This window comes from Diachasmimorpha longicaudata, chromosome 5 (assembly GCF_034640455.1).
Source record: "Diachasmimorpha longicaudata isolate KC_UGA_2023 chromosome 5, iyDiaLong2, whole genome shotgun sequence".
In the NCBI taxonomy this organism is placed as follows: domain Eukaryota; kingdom Metazoa; phylum Arthropoda; class Insecta; order Hymenoptera; family Braconidae; genus Diachasmimorpha; species Diachasmimorpha longicaudata.
In genome coordinates this window covers 6066777-6085659 of record NC_087229.1, presented here as the reverse complement: position 1 = coordinate 6085659, position 18883 = coordinate 6066777, and the positions used below count along the sequence as shown (strand labels likewise).

Sequence of the window (18883 nt, the reverse complement as noted above, 5' to 3'; positions counted from 1 at the left end):
AAATGAAATCTGTACATGTTCCATCAGTGGCCGACTGTAAACAATACCTGAAGTGTCACAACAATGGAGATTATTTATTGAATGGATTTTTACGAAATATATTCGAGATGTTCAAGGACACGCGGAGAACAGTTACAGGAGAATTACCAAACGAGACAAGTGATTGTGAAGTAACTTCGATTTCTAGTAGTTTTTATCTTCAATAGACGAAAAGTTATGAGTTTTGTTGTTAATTTGACTCTCTTGGCGTCGAAAAATTTACCAGTAGCGAGACTAATCAATAGAAAAATTGCCAAATTGGTTCTGCAGCGTCGGCCAAAATTATTCCGATGAATATGAATAATAACTATTATTTTTCGCATAATTTTTCTGTAACAAAGTGTCCAAAAGTTTGTTTATTGTTCCGAGAAATTCTACCAAAGAGGAATATAATTATTGCACCCTCAACGGTATTTTTTGTTATCGTACCATCCCCCCAAAAAATTAGTAGTTTTTCACTGAATTTCAGTTCAACATGCGATTACCATTAGTGCAGGGCAGTTTGTCCTGATTTTCCAGTCTTTTCATGCCCAAATATCCTTAATTGATCTCCTCCCCCAAAAATACCACAACTGTCTCTCTTCATTACCCTAAAAACGCCATTACAGGCGCTATCCATGGAATATATAATAACCAGATTGTTCACTGGTGGCTGCAACCGCCAAAGGACATCGGACAATGCCCGTCTCCAAAACTCAAGCACAAGTGGCCAAAGGTCGGACGACCCCCCGGTGATCCTATCTACATCCGCAACATGACACCGTAATCCTATAACTATATCCACTCCGATGTAATACACACTGTTGCATACAGTTTGTGCTGAGGGATTTTGGATCTGCACCCCCGGTATGAGCTATTCGCAATAGTTATTCCACTTGGTGACGTTAATCAAGCTGAACGCTATAATATACGGCTGGTTGACCACCATTAATACTCGTCCAGTGTGTCAATCTATTTATCAAAATTGTCGGGGAGGAAGCAATTATCGCACACGTTACATTGCATATATGGGGAGGTTGAGCTGAGATTTCCGTGACGAGTGAATGTTTAACAGTGTATTGTATGATTAATGAACGATTTGATGATGAATCTTTTGATGTAATTGATTGGGGAGGAGACAGAACGTGATGAATGGAATAGAGACGATTCAAGTATTGCACGAAGGGAAATAGTCCGTAAAAATTACGGAAATTGCACTTCGTTCACCGATCACGGAATCGTCTGAGAAATTTGGCGTGACCGTATCGTGATTTTCTCCCAGATGATTCAGATAAAAATTACGGAAGGTTCAGGGAAAATTCCATGTGTTCCATCACCCACAATCGCATTTCATCTTTGAATCGTGGGAAAAATTGGTCATTTTTATTGAATATTTTCCTTCGTGTACGTCACTGACGCCTAAATGTCTGACTAGAAAAATATTTATCTTTGGAATAGTATTCATAAAATTTTTGCAGAATTTTCTGGAGACTTTCTTCAACGGAAGATCGTCGAAGGAAAATTTTTCTTAATAGAATTTCCCCGCCAGGGCAACAGTTTATCCAAAGTGAAATATTACCGCAGTGGAGGCTAGCTCGCCATGATGAAGACTAACTCAAACTAGAAATGAAAAGCTCATTAGCCTAAAGATACTAGGGAAGCTCGCCCCTCTTTCACCCTTTATCACCGGACAATTTAGAAAACTGCTCGAGGGAGTTGACTTTCGCCAGCGCGGCCAATCCAACCCCTGAGCCAAGTATGATGTCAGAGCGCCATTCGGAAATTGTGACCTCATGGGAAGAGGGGGTTTGAAAATGCTGAAGCGAGGGAGAGAGAGAGAGAGAGAGTGATGGATAAAGCTGAGGGGAGAGACGTGGTACAACCGTAGGCGCACAGGCCCTTTGCCAACATCAAAGGGAATCTTATTTTCGCGGCTAGACGACATCGCTGTCTGCATCACGCCATGCTACTTGTTCCTGACACCCGAGATTCTTGAAATAAGAAGAAAAAAATCTCCTAGAAAATGTTATAAAGATGGGGGTAATTTATTTTTTTCTCAGTTACCTCGGTTACTTTCTTCTTATTACGAAAGGGAAATGAGGAAGTAGAACGGAAAGTCCGCGAGATGTGGTAATATATGGAGAGAAGATTAGTCTTGCTTATCTTCGTCAAACATGAATAGCCAAAGTTTTGGTGAGTCTGGCCAACAAGGAAAATTGATAGAACAATTAAGTTTGTTTGTCCTCCTTATGTTGATTCACTATATGGTCCTTCATTCGGCTCTCGTAATTTTCGGGACAACTGTTGTACGATCAAAACTTGTCCAATAATTAAGGCTCAAAGAGAGAATATAAAGTTGCGATTGTGGTGCGAATTTCAATGAGTTGTCAATACTGCCGTGGATAAACCAACTATCCCTATTTCTGTCAAATACATCGAAGTTATTGCACCAATAGAAAGACTTCTTCATTGTTCCTTTTGGAATGCATCAGTCCAACGATTATTACCTAATTAACGCCAATCAACAACGGCAAGGTGCACATAAGTCACTTGCCAACATCTTCAAAATTCTCCCCTGGAACGATGCAATGAATACTTCTTAATCAGGACTGGAAAATTCCCAAGGAGTTTTTCAACTTTAACTCCCTCCTTCAAAAAGGTAAAGTAAAATGAGAAGTCATGGGTTTCAACAAACTTTATCCGGTTTCAAAACTTCTCGGGTTTAGCAACTTTTTGCGGATGCCGCCAGCACTTTTACCGGAGATTCGTACAGTGTTCATCAATATGTTGCCGCATAAGTAACCCACAAGTTCTACGATAATCAGTGGAAAGTGAACATTGTCAGCAGTGGATAATGCCAAACCAACTCCACAACATTATTCAATGAAGTTTAATTACCTTGAAATGTTCTCAAATAATTAAGAGTGATGTGGATTTCTCTTCAGAGGAGTAAGCTTTAATCATCCAAGATGTCATCTTCATACAGCTGAATATCAAGTTCATTTCACCTGGTTGAAAGCACTGTAATTAATTACTCTCCTCTTATTCAATTCATCCTTGGGAGCTTTGGGAAGGGGATACTTGGCTGTGATACTCGTTATATTTTTACTCAGTCCATTTACACTATACATCATTCATCACCCACAATTTTTTCACGATGAAAAAACGTAAATCATAAACTTTCTCTCGTTCTTGTATCAGTTGGCTTAAATGAATGGTTGGTTAATTGATTACACACAATTCTGATTTGAAAAATTTACTCGTTATCTTTATTGCGTAATAGTTGTTAGTTCAATTCTTCTGGACAAATTATCCAATGCATTATTCAACCGATGATTAACAATTACCCCTCCAGCGCGTTGTACTTGTTCATCGATGAATTACGATACTTAGACATAATGGAAATGGAAATAATACTGATTAACGATGCCATGCGACTGGTGAATAGTCAAAGTAGAATATTTCATTGGAATCACTATACAAATGAAAATAGTCTTGCCATTGCTGAGCAATAGGTCAAAGTTAATATTTTCGAGCGATCTAATTGACATCCTGTGGTTGGAACTTTAGCTTTCACATGTATAACGTACAAAAACCGATACGCCTGCTTGGCCTTGGTTTATTCTATAATAGAAATTGCAATTTCTTGTATAAATAGGCTATGCAACAAATGGTGCGCCATCATAACTGTATAATTATGACATTTTTTTTGTAACAAATTAAGACGTTTAAATTCCTCGTTTAAAAAACATACGAGTGTTTGAATCACATCATTTGAATAATTCAGATATATTCAATCCACAATACTTCCTTCGTCATAGTTCGTGGTGAAATTTCTCCACTCTTGCGAGATAAGACGCTGATGGAACGGGCAGAATAATCACCCATTTATCGGTCTGTTTCGGCATCCACAGGAGGGATTAATCCCCATTGCACTTTAGCTACTTTCATTCATTTTTACACGATATTTACACAGCCCGCAGAATGCTGAATCGATCAGGTCTGTTCTCTGATAGATTTACCAGAGGATTTGTCCTTTTGTAAATCCGCATTGGATCTGGTACGGGAGACCCTCTCCGTGTCCTTTTTAGGGCCTGATACCGGCAGTTTTTTCTTTTTTTTTGTTAGTGCGCCCTGGAGTTTCATCGCTTGGCTGGCGATGTCATCGCGGAAGGCGAGGAAACCTAATTGAGCGTGAGAGGCCTCGTTTAGGGCACGGGAACGGATGCAGGCGTGATATTGATCGGTTGATAGCCTCTGGCCTGGCACCCCTGAGCAAACCTGCAGAACAAAAATTACAGGGTAAAAAATTTCAGTGAACCCACACCTTCATCAACTACATTTATTGAGGCGTTAAGATCGTGGCGAGAGATGTCATCTAAAAATTTACACACGAGTGCTGCAAAAATCACAATTTCTCAGTTGTGTAAAAATTTCCTCTTGTTGACGTAAAATTGTTTCGAAATTTCTGGTAAAATTTCTGCAGATTTCTACAAAATTTTCATTGAAATTTACCAAACGCTCACCCTTACGGAAATTAGGTTTTTTCGATCAGCCGATCAATTAAAAAATCTGATTGGCTAACATGGCTCGAATTTTTAAACAACTTCCAGGCATGACTTGTAAATAAGTTGTTTTTATTCGGAAGTGGTTCACTATAATTTTATCTGAAAACTCTCATGTTGAAAAACATTCGTGAAATTATAGAAAAATCATAGTTCAAGAAGTTCCTTCTTCGTGAATCTTCATTTTTTTAGCACAAGGGTAGCCCGACGTTCTCTATTATACGCTCACACTCCGGGTAAATAGAGCCAGCAGAATTATCTCTCCTAATGTTGAACAAAACCACGAGGCCCCAACGTCAGGGCTTTTATGAAACTCGCTGCCGAAATTTCTCTTCCGGTGTAAAATCCCACTCTTACCCATCCCCCTTAATTGCCCACTGGCCTCAAAATGACAATGAGCGAGACGCAGAGGTAGAACTGTGATTTCAGGCGTGTCGTTGGCGACAAGTGGCCAGCCTGAAGCTAACTAAAGTCTACATATCCTCACCTTCATCCAGGGTTTAATATTTGTCCAGTGCTCTAATTGCTAAGCACGACGGCAGCTGATGAACATTCCGCCTTAAAATTTCTCTCGACGAATTAAAATTGGTAACTGCGGACAGAGCCCTGCTGGCTGGTTCGATGTTCTGGAGTTGTCATCGAATAGTCATCAGGACCCCAACATCCGTAACTATTCTAGCCATGTCTTCTAGCCAGAAGACATGACTTGATGGAGAGGTATGGAGCATGAGGAAGTTATTATTGTCAAATATTTACGATACGTCATTGTGTGATCCTATTCGGAAGAAATTTCCCCAAAATATTGCGACGATAGCGGGATAAAACCACATCTGTCAAGTAATATTGTGATCACCTGGTGGCCTAAGATACACAAGAACTTGAGACGTGGAAAATTACAACATTTGTAATTGAGTATTTGCATTTCGAACTGAGCAAAGGGGAGAATCGAAAATTTAAACGATTTCAACGTCTTTATTGATGCGGAAAAAAATAAATGCAACGAATGAAGTAACGTCAGTTCTTTAGGAGACCAACAATGTCCCTGGAATGTTCAATTCGATTCAGAAAATACCGATAACGGTATATAAGACAAGCATAATCGCTGAGAATCCATCGACTCAGTGGAATTTCATATAAGCAACTGGTATGCTGGTGTACGAACCGAACTATTTGACCAGTACCAAAATTACTACTGGAGTGAGAGACGAAAAGCCCCCGGTAGGTTGGATATAGAACATGTAGAAGTCTCGCGAACAACGAGCACAACCGCGTGTTCATTCGCCCTGAAACTTTCAAAAGAGAAAGAGAGATAGACTACGGTACAACCACCGACAAAACTAATTCCGTCATTCTGCAGCTCAGCGCACTCGGTTCTATCCATTAACGAACCACCCCTGTATTGTAACCCCTCCTGCATTCTATTTTAATGAATATTTCAAATTCTTGGGAGAGGAATTTTTTACCTCTAATTTTAATGTTATAACTCACGGATGAATGAGCAGAATAAATGAAGAGAACTAATTACTTCTAATGAAGGTATCTCCAGAGATTCCAGAAACATTGCAAATTATCATCAGTTACCTATTTTTTTCTCATTTATGGATTCCAATGGTATATGAAATTATGTCTACTGACGTACCCAATTCCAATGCCAGATAATCACAGCTATAGTCAGTTAGATTCTAGAGATAAGTCAAACTGGAGATAACTCGCACATTTGGGATTAAATTTCCTCGAATGTCATAATGAAGAATAGAACTACTAACGAATAGTAGAATTAAATATGACCAAATGAATATTCGTTAATAATAAATGAATAGCTCACTTTAATGGCGGATGTCAAATCAAAGAACGTTTATCAACTATACATTCATTAAATATTACCGAATAAACATTTGGTGGAATCAAATGGGTCCTAATGCACAATCAAAATCCATTTGTTTTCAGTAACTAATCAGCTCTATCAGGCTATAAGGGGGGGGGGGTGAAGGTGAGATCTGGTGAATACTGGGAGACTCGAATAAATGGGGTGTGAAGACCTTTTCAACCTTTAAAACATGCAGTAATTTCACAGAGCGGTTTCGGGCAAGTGATGAGTAGATTATTTGGTTCACAGTCTCAAGGGGTACCCCGATGAAGTAATCTCTCTGGTGTCTAATGATCCCTTCACCCACACACCTCAGCTCTTCTCACTTTTCGTTTACCCCTCCTAATTCCGATCGATGGCCGGCTTATTAGCGACCAACTTTCGATAATCTCGTTATCCCACCACCGAAAACGAGGTGAGGTTATCGAGTGACGGAAGTAAACGAGATACCCAAGCAACCCACGACAAAACCACGAAATTACTCCTGGGCTTGGGGATCAACACCCTTACACCACTAGTTTCGATAACTTAGGAAATAGTTTCTTGTTGATAGGTGAGCGAAAACTGGATGGAAATTGTTAAAACCGGTTTTATCGTGTTATGAAAGGGTTTGATATAAAATTTCAAGGATCAGCACAGTCTTAAATTACTTATTCTCTACTAAATTACCGACGTTATTCATTTATGGCGCCTCAATAGGATCTTGTTCAGATCCTTACAAGATATTTCAAACCGTTCCTTGAAAAATAGTTTGTCAACTATTGGGGTTCGAAGGAAGAATGCAAATCCTGCAGTCTAGCAAAATAGGCCACAGTCGCACGATCGGATAGAAGCTTAGATCGCTGAATAAACCCCAAAAGGGTTCTGGCGTAAATAAAAATAAGAAAAACTAGCCGACCTTATAACTCACAAAGGCTTAACAAATATTTGATCAAGCATTAAGACCACCATAAACTCCATAATCCCAAACACCAACTGAACTCAATCCCAACATCTTCCAGGGCAGTGATAAACCTAGCCATCACGTTTTAACCATTCGAGAATTCTCCAAAACGAAACGTTTCACCTCTCCTACAACTTTACGAGAATCGTTCCTCGGTTAGCTTTCGTACATACGTTCGCTATTTTCTTTTTCTAGTTGCACTTGGCTCAATCCCGATCCCTTCCTTTACCAGTTGCCACGATCATTCGGGCTTTTGTGCGACTACAGTGGTTTTTTCTGCCCTTTTCGATCTCTTCTGTTCCCGCCAACGGCTACGTGAAATTGAGGGTTGTATTCTTCGGATAATGGCGTCACACTCAACGGAAATGTACTCAACGGGAATATGGTAACATTTCGAATACGTATATGGAGAGTTGCTCGTTATCCAGCATATCGTTGTATTCCCCGTGAACATATTATTGTGAGCTCTTTCAAAATCCATTCGCAGATTTTTTTCTCGAATATATCGAATTATCAGCACAATACGCGGACAATCTCACCTCCCATCTACTGGGATTTTCCGAGTATAATGACAAATGACTATTCTCTAATTCGTAAAAATTAGTATAATTACCTTTGGATGCCAGATATGGTATATGCCTGGATCCGTTGCTCTGATCACTTTGATATTGCTCCTAACGTATTTTCTGTAGAGCGTTACGTCCTCACCGCCCCATCCCACTATATCCTCGTCAAAGCCCCGGACACGTAGAAAGTCGGATCTGGAATGATTAAATTACAGGGTTGTGTAAACCGATTATCAGGGTGAATGTAAACATGATGAATGAGTAAAGTGTGCTGCAGGTGGAGGTGGGCATTATGGGTTTTTTTGCAGAGCGGATCTGTAAATTTGACAGCTATCGGTGCGATGTTTGAATCTCATAAACGAGAAAAATATAATTGACAGTCAAACTGATGCGGACACCGCAATTTTCGACAGATGGATTCGAAAGAATTCTTTTGAGTTATCATCTGAAGACAAGAATTTCTCCACGTGAGTATGCAGTGGAGAGAGTTCATAGTCATTTTTACCAAGGACATATTATCGGTCATTTTGTTTTGATGCTGAGGCGATGGACCTAAACGTTCGCTACAGATAGCGGACAATTCAATCTGAAGTTCAAAGAAATATCTGTCGAATTCAACACACCTGTATTGGCACGTCATGCCATAACCAAAATCCCTCCAGAAGCCAGTGTCCCTGGAGATAACAAGTTGATCCTTCTCAGGTGGCACCTTGCGCCCCTGAAGCGTGTAGACCACATGAGGATTGTACAGGCTAAAGACAATGGGATAATAGACCTTGCGTCCTGGTGCTGTATTCCAACGACATCTACATCAGACAGGAAACGTTTCTCAAATTACCCTAGCATGAAAGCCTTATTTACAATGATGCGCGTAAATTTTCACAAGTTCTCAGGTCACCTCAAGGTGGGAAAATTTCATAAAACTCACCTGTCTAGGAATCGCGCACTAAAGACAACATCCACATCGCACATGAATAGGAGAACATCACCGTCTCCATTCCAGGCTCGTTCAGCTCCAACCCTGAGGCCTTTTCCCCTGGAGAAAGTTTCATTGAGAGCTAGCAAACGAAGATTCTGATTTGATCCACCACTGCCCCTGGTCATCAACACCCTAGACATGATAGCTTGAGCTTCGGAAAGACCTTCAGTTCCAAAATAAACCACTGTTAGATGTACTCTTTTGTCATTCTTCAGTCCAATCTTCACGAATTTATCCATAAAACTTTGGAAGGTTCCTGTTCTTCCGGATAATGGAAGAATAATGTGAATCAATTCCTTCTCCTTCGTCTGCTGCTTCTGTACTGTAACAAAGTGAATCGGTGCATAAGGCCTCATCATCACGATCTTCGTGTACCCAGGATATGATATTTGGGAACTCTTGTTGAGATTCTTCGTTCTGAAGTACATCTCATATTGTGTCCCAGTGGTGGGTTCAACCCTGTAGAGGCCCTCCAGGAAATCTTCTGTTGTATATCTTCCAGCGATCGATGAAATATTCTTGTTGAGGATATCAATGGCTTTTGACACAGCTTCGAGGATGTCCTTTCTCTTGAATCCAATCGGCTTTTCCACCACTCGCTTGCCTAACCCAAGATCGACCGGGTACAGACGGGATATCGTGAAATGACTGAATGCTATTAGCTCGTACTCATTGTTGAGAGGTAGACCCTGAGTGATTTCCGCCAATTCAACTTGACGTCTTGCTGCCAGACAATCACCAATCTCCGAGGAGTTAATTGAGACTATGGTATCGGAATGTCCTGGTGGCCCACCTAAAAATATACGAACTGAATGAAATAGAAAACTAAATGATTGGATAGGGGAAATGATTAGTAAAATTGGCTGCGACAAGTCAAGTTTTATGGAGAGAGCACCACTAATTTATCAAAAGTTTTCTTACGTTCTAGGTGTCAATCATCATAATAGCCATTTTAAACAAAAGCTATTTAAGGAAAAAAGAGTCAACTACTGCAATGAAAATTGTACTGATTGCCAAAGTGTGAAATGGCTCTTAAAATTTTACTTTCATTTCGTTCCTTTTTCAATTGAATTATTTCGATCACAAGTTGTGAACAACCACTTGGCTGAAGGACAAGTTATGCCTAAAAAGTACTGCAATTCCATTCCATAAATATTTCCATAAATCTTGGTCTTCACAGCAATTTTGTATCGAATGAATAAAGTCCGTTATACATCCTGAACCTTATGAGTTACCGTGACAATTAGTTCCTCGATTATTAGTGGTGCATATTTCCAATCATAAAAATTGGTAGCACATTTTTTTAATGATCAACTACTCATTCGGCTTTGAAATTGAATAATTTCAAAACTTTCAAGACACCATCAAACCCTTGCAACCTGTAATTCCCTAATAATGAAGATATGCCAACAACCAAGGACCAGAGCTTCTCAATATGAAACCTACACTCCTTTATTTTTCAAAAATTTTCTCTCCCCCCACGAATGACAAGGCGTACACTAACGTGTACGAATGGAATTCGAAAAACGTTACGTCAGAGCATTCTGATACAGCAAAAGGTGTTTCAAGCACGCGATTCACGTGAATAAATGACAACAGAAGGGAGAAATACTCTTCCCAGTGTTGGGGGAAAATGGCAATACACATTCCAGAAGAAGTTAATGCTTGGTAGCTTTAAATTTACGTTGAAATGCGTGACTTGTTCGGCAGTTCTCGTAACTCTGAGAGGGTTTTTATTAGCTTCAACATTTTAATGCTCGTACCTAAGCTAGAGAAGTGAGAGGGGGGGAGGAGGGGCTAGAGTTACCCGTAATGGAAAATAGCAGCTCATGGTTTTAACTCAGTGCCTTTTACGAAGAAGAAAATGAGATGCGAAATGTTACTGAAAGGAAAAAGGGAGTATGAGAGAGCGAGACAGATAGAAGGGAGAATTGATAGAGACAGATGGATAGTAACAGCCAGGGAAATGGTTTAGGAGTGAAATTGCAAAGGAGAGACTAGCCTTTGTGAGTATCTTCAAGAGGAGGTGAGGAGGGGGAGGGGATGATTCTGATGAAAGTAATGGCAGTTGCAAAATGCTTGAATGTGCCGCTCTCAGCTCTTTACCTTGAGTAAGACCAAAAGAAGAATTGTGTACTGTTGTTTTTAGGAGCATCTTGCAGCGTCAGTCGACAGTTTTGTTACTCTGTTAACTTCCGTAACGACAGAGGCCATTATACAGTCTCTGCTCTTCTTTTTTTTTTTCACGACTCCCGAATGTTTATTCAGGAATTATGGGGGAGTTGTAATTGTCTCCCATTATCAGAGTCTTTTTGTTGGAATGTTCTTTTTCATAAATGAAGTAATTAAAACCTCTGGAGTTGTCTGAATAGCGTCGAAAGGAAAGTTCTGAGATTTGTGGAATTTAATTCAGACAACTACAATCATAAAAATCTTTTTCATGCGGGCGTGAATGTCGTCTTGTGGAGGGACGAGAATATGAAGAAAGGGTGAGCATCCGGGTTTCATGATTTCTGAACTTGAATGGTCGCGACGAAGTTGTAATGGAGCACTTCGGTGGTGTGAAGAGGGGGATGAAGCGCATCCAACGTCGGCTGTTGGAATGCTCTCCAGGGAATGGAGGACAACGGGAGGCTCGTAAGGACCTCATCTTCAGTTAGAGGCGTACATCGTATCTGGTACGTTTCTACAAATAAAGTTCAAAGTTTGCAGTAGGATACGATTTTCATTTTCCCCTTTTAGTTTTTCGGAAATTGAATGGGAGAAACGATGCCATCGGCTCAGATGATTTATCGGGCGGAAAAAGTTTCTTCAAATGGACATTCTCAGTTGATTTTTCCAGTGGTGTAAGAAAAAACAGACAATCGGTATGAAATGGTCGATAATCCTGTAATGATAGCAATCAGGATTGATTTATCGTCCAAGTTTGAAGGAGATTCTTTTTATATTCGAGACAACATCAGAAGCCTTCCGATGGGGAAATGATTGTTCAACTCAAAGTGAAGTTTCTCATAAGAGCAGTGACTAATTAGAAGCGATTCATTTTGAAAAGATTTTTTTTTCACGAAAAAATAATTCTATAACACAATGGTTCTATTTTTTATCGCCTACTGAAGGACGACAACATAGAATTCAACAGGATCATACCTTCTTGACCTTCTGCACCTTATTGCATCGCGTAGTTACGAGTTTCTTTTCTCTACTAAACATAAAATTGCAACTTCTGATAAAAGCTTTTTCCATATATATGTTGCCCCGATACAATAGACAGTATACAGTGCAACCAGCAAGCTCCTTATTCACCACAAATCCATTGTTTACGCACTCACGAATTACACATAAATTTGGGCTTAACCACATCCCCACAATTTCCATCTTTGTCCTCTCACCATGTGCTAACAATTTGTAGTGTTTGGTGGGAGAAACAAGTCTAGCTTCTCATCACAGGGGATATCTTGGTATCATGTAAATTCTGGATAAATATTTTGATTCGATTTGCTGGAACACATTGCGCGACGATCAAACGTGTCCATTAATGTAATTTAGGAAGCAGAGCTGGTCTGAGGCTTTTGTTACTATACAGACCTTATCTGCAAGCAACAACCACGTTTCAGGGAGAGTTATATTCTCAGGCAATTCAGATCAGTAGGCCTTACCAGCAAGGCATTATTTAAAAAATTGCATTTACATTTTCTTGAATTGTAAGTAATAAACTAACCTGTTAATTGCAATATTTGAAGCTTTAACGTTCGAATTTCAGCAGTGAGTCTCTCTAACTCAAGTCTCGTCTCCTCCTCCCTTTGACTCGCTTCACTCGCCGGTGTTATTGGGTCTAAAACAGAAGGAGGAACGCTTTTATGAGTGATCTAATTCTACAAGAGTGAAATATTCTACTTTGTTCCCAACATGATACTCTGTAAAACAGAGATCGATCTGTTGTTCAATCAGGAAACTCTCAAAGTGGCTGTAGACTTTCAAAAAATTCAATGATGATAGAAAAGAACACGAAATGTTTAGAAATCTCGATCGCATTTGGGATCGTAATGATTTCCTCAATTCAATCATCGTATCAGTGTCAAAAATAAATAAATCACAATTTAATACAGTGTCTTATGGAAAAATCAATACATTCGTTGTAGTCAAAATTTAAAATCTGAATTTTTAATCATTAGACGCAAAAAAATCAAGTAATTTTTTGATACTTCGTAGAAGTATCTATTCTACGTTCTATTATTTATTTATAAGGGAGAAATGGTTAGAAAAATATCAACACTTTCCAAACTTTAATTTAGTTAAAACTGATTACGTATGAATTTTTTCGAATTTCAGTCATCCAATTATTTTGAGTATTTTGCAACTGCCAATATTTAAAAGTGTATACGGTCAGTAAAATACCGACCTGAGGACCTGATTTCAAACAAGATTGATAACAGTCGGCTAATACAAAAAAAACTCATAATTTTCAACGTGGTATTATCCATTTTGAACCACGAAACACTTGTAACCCAGAACTGATGCGATTCTATTTATCACAACTTCCACTTCGTCCCCAACCTCATCCTCTGAAAACAGTGACGGATGTACAGACCTAATGCATGTAGACGAATGTAAAAGGATGTTGCGTGCGTGTTGTGGGAAGTAAATTCACTATAAACTCATGTGTGTAATGTTTGTGATGTCTTGCAGCATTATCTCGTATTTCAACCCCCGTGGAATAAGCACCGTGGGCTTTTGCTGTATACGACTGCATCAGTTGATGTCCATGCGCCTGTGGCTCGAGTGAAACTTTTCCCTTGGATTTCCACCCCAAAAGCGTCGAGATATTCTCGTGATAGACGCTTATCCGGGACCGGCTTTTATGGTGTTCTCGTTTATGGCCGTTGGTTCTCCCTCTTTCTCTCTTCATCTCGCTTTCCAGTGCAGTTTCTCGTTTTCTGGCCGCTGTACCGCCACCAAAGTACCACCCGACTAGTGCAGTTATATTCACTTCCATCGTACTGTGTCGGCTACGAAATTTTTAGCCAACCTTGCTGGTAAAGGAGAGGAAAATGTCGTCGCGGTTTACGAGCTGAAAAAAAAGCTTTATGCTCGTGTCTTCTTCATTGTCATGGTGGAGAAAAAACCTGAGTTGGCCTAATTGTAAAGTTGACGATTGGAGAAGAGAGGTGGAGGTGGAGGTGGATGGTGATTTTGCACTTCACTGAGTGGAAATTGAGTTGAAGAAAATGCGGCAAATGGATGAGAATTTGTGTTAGTGGAGTAGGAAGTGCCAGGTCAGTATGTTTGAATGATTTATGACGAGAGGTCAACTAAGTCGACATCAGGACATGTTCGTATCTGGCTATATGGACCCCGAGGAGATATTCCAATTTTGACCTAATTATGTGCCACATTGATGAGATCAAATCTTTCTAACTAGAGCTTAAGTCTCCGTAATCAAGGATTGGATCCGCCCCTCCACACACTGATCATAATTAATGTTGACTAGCTGATACATGTGACATGTTGAAAAGTGAGAGATATTTGGCTTTTTACAAATGATGAAAGGGCTGGAAAAGGTGATTTGTGTAGAGGAAGAGTGCTACTACTAATAAGATATATGGAATTGTAATTAAAGATCAGTCATAACGGTCTGATAAGATAGAAAATAAAAATCAGCAAATTTGACCCGGATGACCTAGTAAAATTAGCCACCTGAGGGACCATATAAATCCAAGTGTCAAATCGGTAGTACCTGAAAATATTACTCTATTTTTATTTTTCCAATTAATAATGCTGATCATATAGGGTATTCGTTCAATGAGATAATGAAATTTCGAGGAAAATTGCTCTACCGTCTTCTTGAAATGAGAAGTGGAAAAAAATGTGGCAATATTGAGTTCTCTGAAAAACCTTGGGGAAAATGGATAGGCGCTGATTACAGATAATATAGTGAAAGGTATGTGATGCTTTTTCCCGATAAAATCGCTGAGAAAAACCTCTCCCTCGCAATTCTATCAGAATCGATCCCGAGCTTTGATTCAGAGGAGTGCATTAGACACCCGGCTAATCACAGATTGGATACCTTCAGCGAAATGATCAAAGAAATGATTCTGAAAAATGAACTAAAAGTTGAGGTCACTTAACTTGGTTGACCATTTCGTTAGAAAATAGTGATTGAACTTTTATTTCGAATAATACTCGAATAATAATCGAATTAACTTTGTGATATTCAATAATTTGTCTTTACATTCGTTTTTTCATTATTAAAATTTGGTGAAATTCCAGGATTTTCACAGACATGACAACGTGAACATATACTGTCAAATTATATTGAATTTTCAATGAAATCAGCAATTTTATGATTTTTTTCCACTCAATGCCACCATCTTCCACATTCACGAATGTGTTTATCAGGATTCACTATTTTTCAGTCCATTTCTATCGAAAAATAGAAGAAAAATACAGTTCTCGTTGATTTTTCCACGAAATGCTGAATTTTCAATGCCAAAATGTTCTGCAATGTTAGTGGAACGATAAAACGATGAAAATTTCCAGAATTTGCCGGCGAAAATTTCACCAAAGTTTTTTAACACCGCACTTACTCAGCAAATTGGCAATAGAGCAATCAAGAATGATATATGTATGCATTCTGCCAATAATTGTTTCCAAAGAAAGTTCAGTTTTTAGTAATTGAAAAAAATAAACTTCAACTTTCTATCGACCATTTTGGCGTTCTCAACTCTGAGGATTTCTCCAATACTTCGACAACTACGAACCCGAAGAAAAAGAAGGAAAAACGAGAGCTCGTCATTCTTCAACAACTTCATGTGTTTTCCAATGGAGGCGCAGGTTAGAGTGAGGTGGAGCCAGGGGTTTACGACCTGTGTAAAGCATCGAGGATTCAGTAAGTACGATAAATCGCGTACGTTTCTTTCCACTGGGCACAACCCCCCGCCCACCCAGTCCTGGTGTAAGTGAAATAAATGTCTCTGTTCATGGCTTAATGGGCCAAAATACTAGAAAAGCACAGCAGAGGTCCTGGTTGCAGCTCCCTTTCGCATTTTTGTCATTAGATGATTGAAAGCAAGTGAAAAATCTTTTTATCATACACCGATTGCACACTAAAATGTGAAAGAAGTTTTTAGTAATTTATAGAATGGTACCACAGTAAAAATTACTATGGAACATCGCACTACAAGACGTCATTTATTTGGAAATTTTCATATGTAACATAGTTTAATTAAAAAACGCTACAGTTTAAATTTAAAAAAATACGATTGTTTCTTTTTCGATTCAAGACAGAGACCAGTTTAAAATCGATGAATACAAATACTTTCAACAATACTACTATGATCCGTCTGATGAATTCTGGAAGATCTTCAGCAGACAAGAACTGTAAAATTCAAAGCAACTATTTGGTATCACACCGTTGATTAGTGACTCGCTTCTTTCTCACTCTTTTATTTACTACTTCTATTTTCTCAGAACACATACACACACTACATTGATAGTACGTCATTAGTCGAGACGGAGGATGAATGAGAAACTAGAGAAAAGGGTAAAACAACAACATCGAAAATTGAATGAAGAGATGTTGCTGGATGGTAATTAGTGGCGCTCGTGTTGTTTCACGAAATGAATAGTGCGCATGCAACCCCCATACCAAAACCATTCCCTCGCTGCCACGTATATACAACTATTCATTTATTCCTTCCAAGCGGTTACGGATTCAACGGCCAGAAGTTGTTGGCCACAGGCATAATTTAAAATTCACGTAGGTAAGACACTTTTCCTCATCCCCTGATGCACTTGTTTTTTTTTTTTTGAGGGGGATGGAATTGTGCCAGAGAATTCTGCAGAGCAGCTATTCCTGTAGATATGTGCTGAGATGCTTTCCATTTTTTTTTCGTCGTCTTATTTGTTTTTGGGGATTGCTCTTTTTGCGATTGGAGAAAATTCTCTGTGAAGTCTAGTAGTTGTATGCTGAGGAAAGAAATTTGTATTTTTCCCAGACATGATTTATGATTTTTGGGATTATTGTGAATCTATGAACGTGTGACCGCCTTGCCAATGAGATGTTAATAATAAAAAATTGGAAAGAAAGGACAATTTTAATTATTATGATGCTGCCCCATCTTATGATATTTCACGAATGTTATTATTATGAAATTTTACTCGGATAACAAAGAGAATTACTGTGGGGTGGAGTATAAATTACTGGAGCCCCAGGGCAATATTCACCAACAATTACTGAAATGGAAACGTTGAATTCATGAGACGTGAATAAAAATTATTCACCGTCGAATTAAAATTAATCATCATATTTTATTTTTTACTGGAGTCCAGGATAGAAGTGATCTAAAAATGACTCATAACAGATTTTCATCAGATCATTTGATTGCAAACTTCTCATTTGCGAGATTTCAAAAATAAGACACTAATTCTTTCCTGAATTTCACCGGCGAAATTTCGACATTTCTTCACCCCGTGGAGAATAATATTGTGAAAATTCGCTCATAACATCACTAAGCGATTTATGTTTCAACCATAAATTCAATTTCATTAGTAACTTGATAGCGACGCTCATAATTTAAGTAGGAGCAATATAACCTGACATGTCCACTTCTATCACTCCTATGAAGTACCGAAAAATATCACCTTCATAAACGTAAAAGTAAGCCACCAGCAGCTACACAATTCACCGGGTGCTCGTCACACGAGGCTTGTATGCGCAACTGAGTGCTTCTCGCCCTCAACCCTCTTCGATTTCAATGCTGAAATCCACCCCATTCTATCACCTATATCCACTAACCCACCATATCCACTCGGGTTTTACTGTTATATGTATATACATTACTCTTCTCTCCATGTGCGTACCAACACTGTAGAAGGATATAGACAGGAAAGAGAGCGAAGGGATGTGGCACGTACAATCGCGCGTGAGATAGCAAACGGGAGGGTTCGAGGATCGCATAAAGATGAGAGAATATATACGTGGACAGGTGGAAAACAAACCGCCCAAGTGCACTCACGTTTTGGGGGAAAAGAGGATAGAAATACTGAATAAATGATGAAATTAAATTTTCAAAATTTACTTAAAGTATTCAGTGAAGAATATATCTTCATTATTCAACTCAATTCTTCATTTTTCAAAATTGATAAGACATTAATCCGAATAATCCCCCAGATTGTCCAAATTTTTGCATTGAATTCTGCGGAAAATGCTAATTTGATTATTCGTGTTCATTGACTGAGAAATCTCACTGAAAATAAAAAAAATTAGTAAATAATGAAATAAATAATGAGAGAAAGTACTTCATAATTCATTTTCTCGGATCATTTTCATAATTTTCGCAACGAAAATTAATTTTTTCACGTTGTTTTTCCCGCATACAATTTCGCTTGAACAGCGGCTCACCGGAGTTGGGTTACCGCATGTCAAAAACATTCACCACCACCATCAGGTTGAGATTCAGTCTAAGATATTCAGCAACAATTAATTGAAGGAAGTTTCATTATTCCATAACGAAGCGAAATACGTTTACCAACTTCATATCTTTGGAGACTTTCAGCAGGTTATGAAGATACTCATACTGAAAAACCCATTCCTTGGAAAACTTGCTCATAATTAGACATCGAGTTACGCTCACCGAGAGTTAAATACACCGTAAATATATTGAGCACGCTGTGGCAATGATTTTCGAGAAACCTAGAATACACATTTTCACGTACCTAGGTAAAGCCGGCGACATGGTTGCATTAGCAAACACGCTTGGTTGCGTACATACCGGAAGGTAAACTCGGGTCCCCAAGCTGAGAGGGGACACCAAAAATCAATGGCATCATGTGCGCTGGCGAGCATTTTCATATTTCAAGTGTAAATACTAATAATAATAGTGATAAGGGATTTTGTCAGCAGAAGATCTTGTAAAAAGCCTCACGCAAAGGAAAAATATAAATACA

General features: G+C 38.9%; 1 protein-coding gene across 2 annotated transcripts in view; it reads right to left on the bottom strand.

Annotated features, from left to right (window-relative positions):
• Positions 1-3028: 3028 nt before the first annotated feature.
• The window catches only part of LOC135162709 (chondroitin sulfate N-acetylgalactosaminyltransferase 1), a 51937-nt gene continuing 36082 nt past the window's right edge, over positions 3029-18883 (bottom strand). The window contains exons 6-10 of one of the 2 annotated variants that reach the window (XM_064121464.1): positions 12657-12770; positions 8888-9746; positions 8583-8765; positions 8007-8154; positions 3029-4299 (exon numbers count right to left, since the gene is read on the bottom strand). In XM_064121464.1, the coding sequence (XP_063977534.1) occupies positions 4015-4299; positions 8007-8154; positions 8583-8765; positions 8888-9746; positions 12657-12770 (1589 nt within the window). In that variant the 3' untranslated portion in view covers positions 3029-4014. The remainder of the gene's footprint in view (positions 4300-8006; positions 8155-8582; positions 8766-8887; positions 9747-12656; positions 12771-18883) is intronic. The other variant, XM_064121465.1, reaches the window with a different exon arrangement.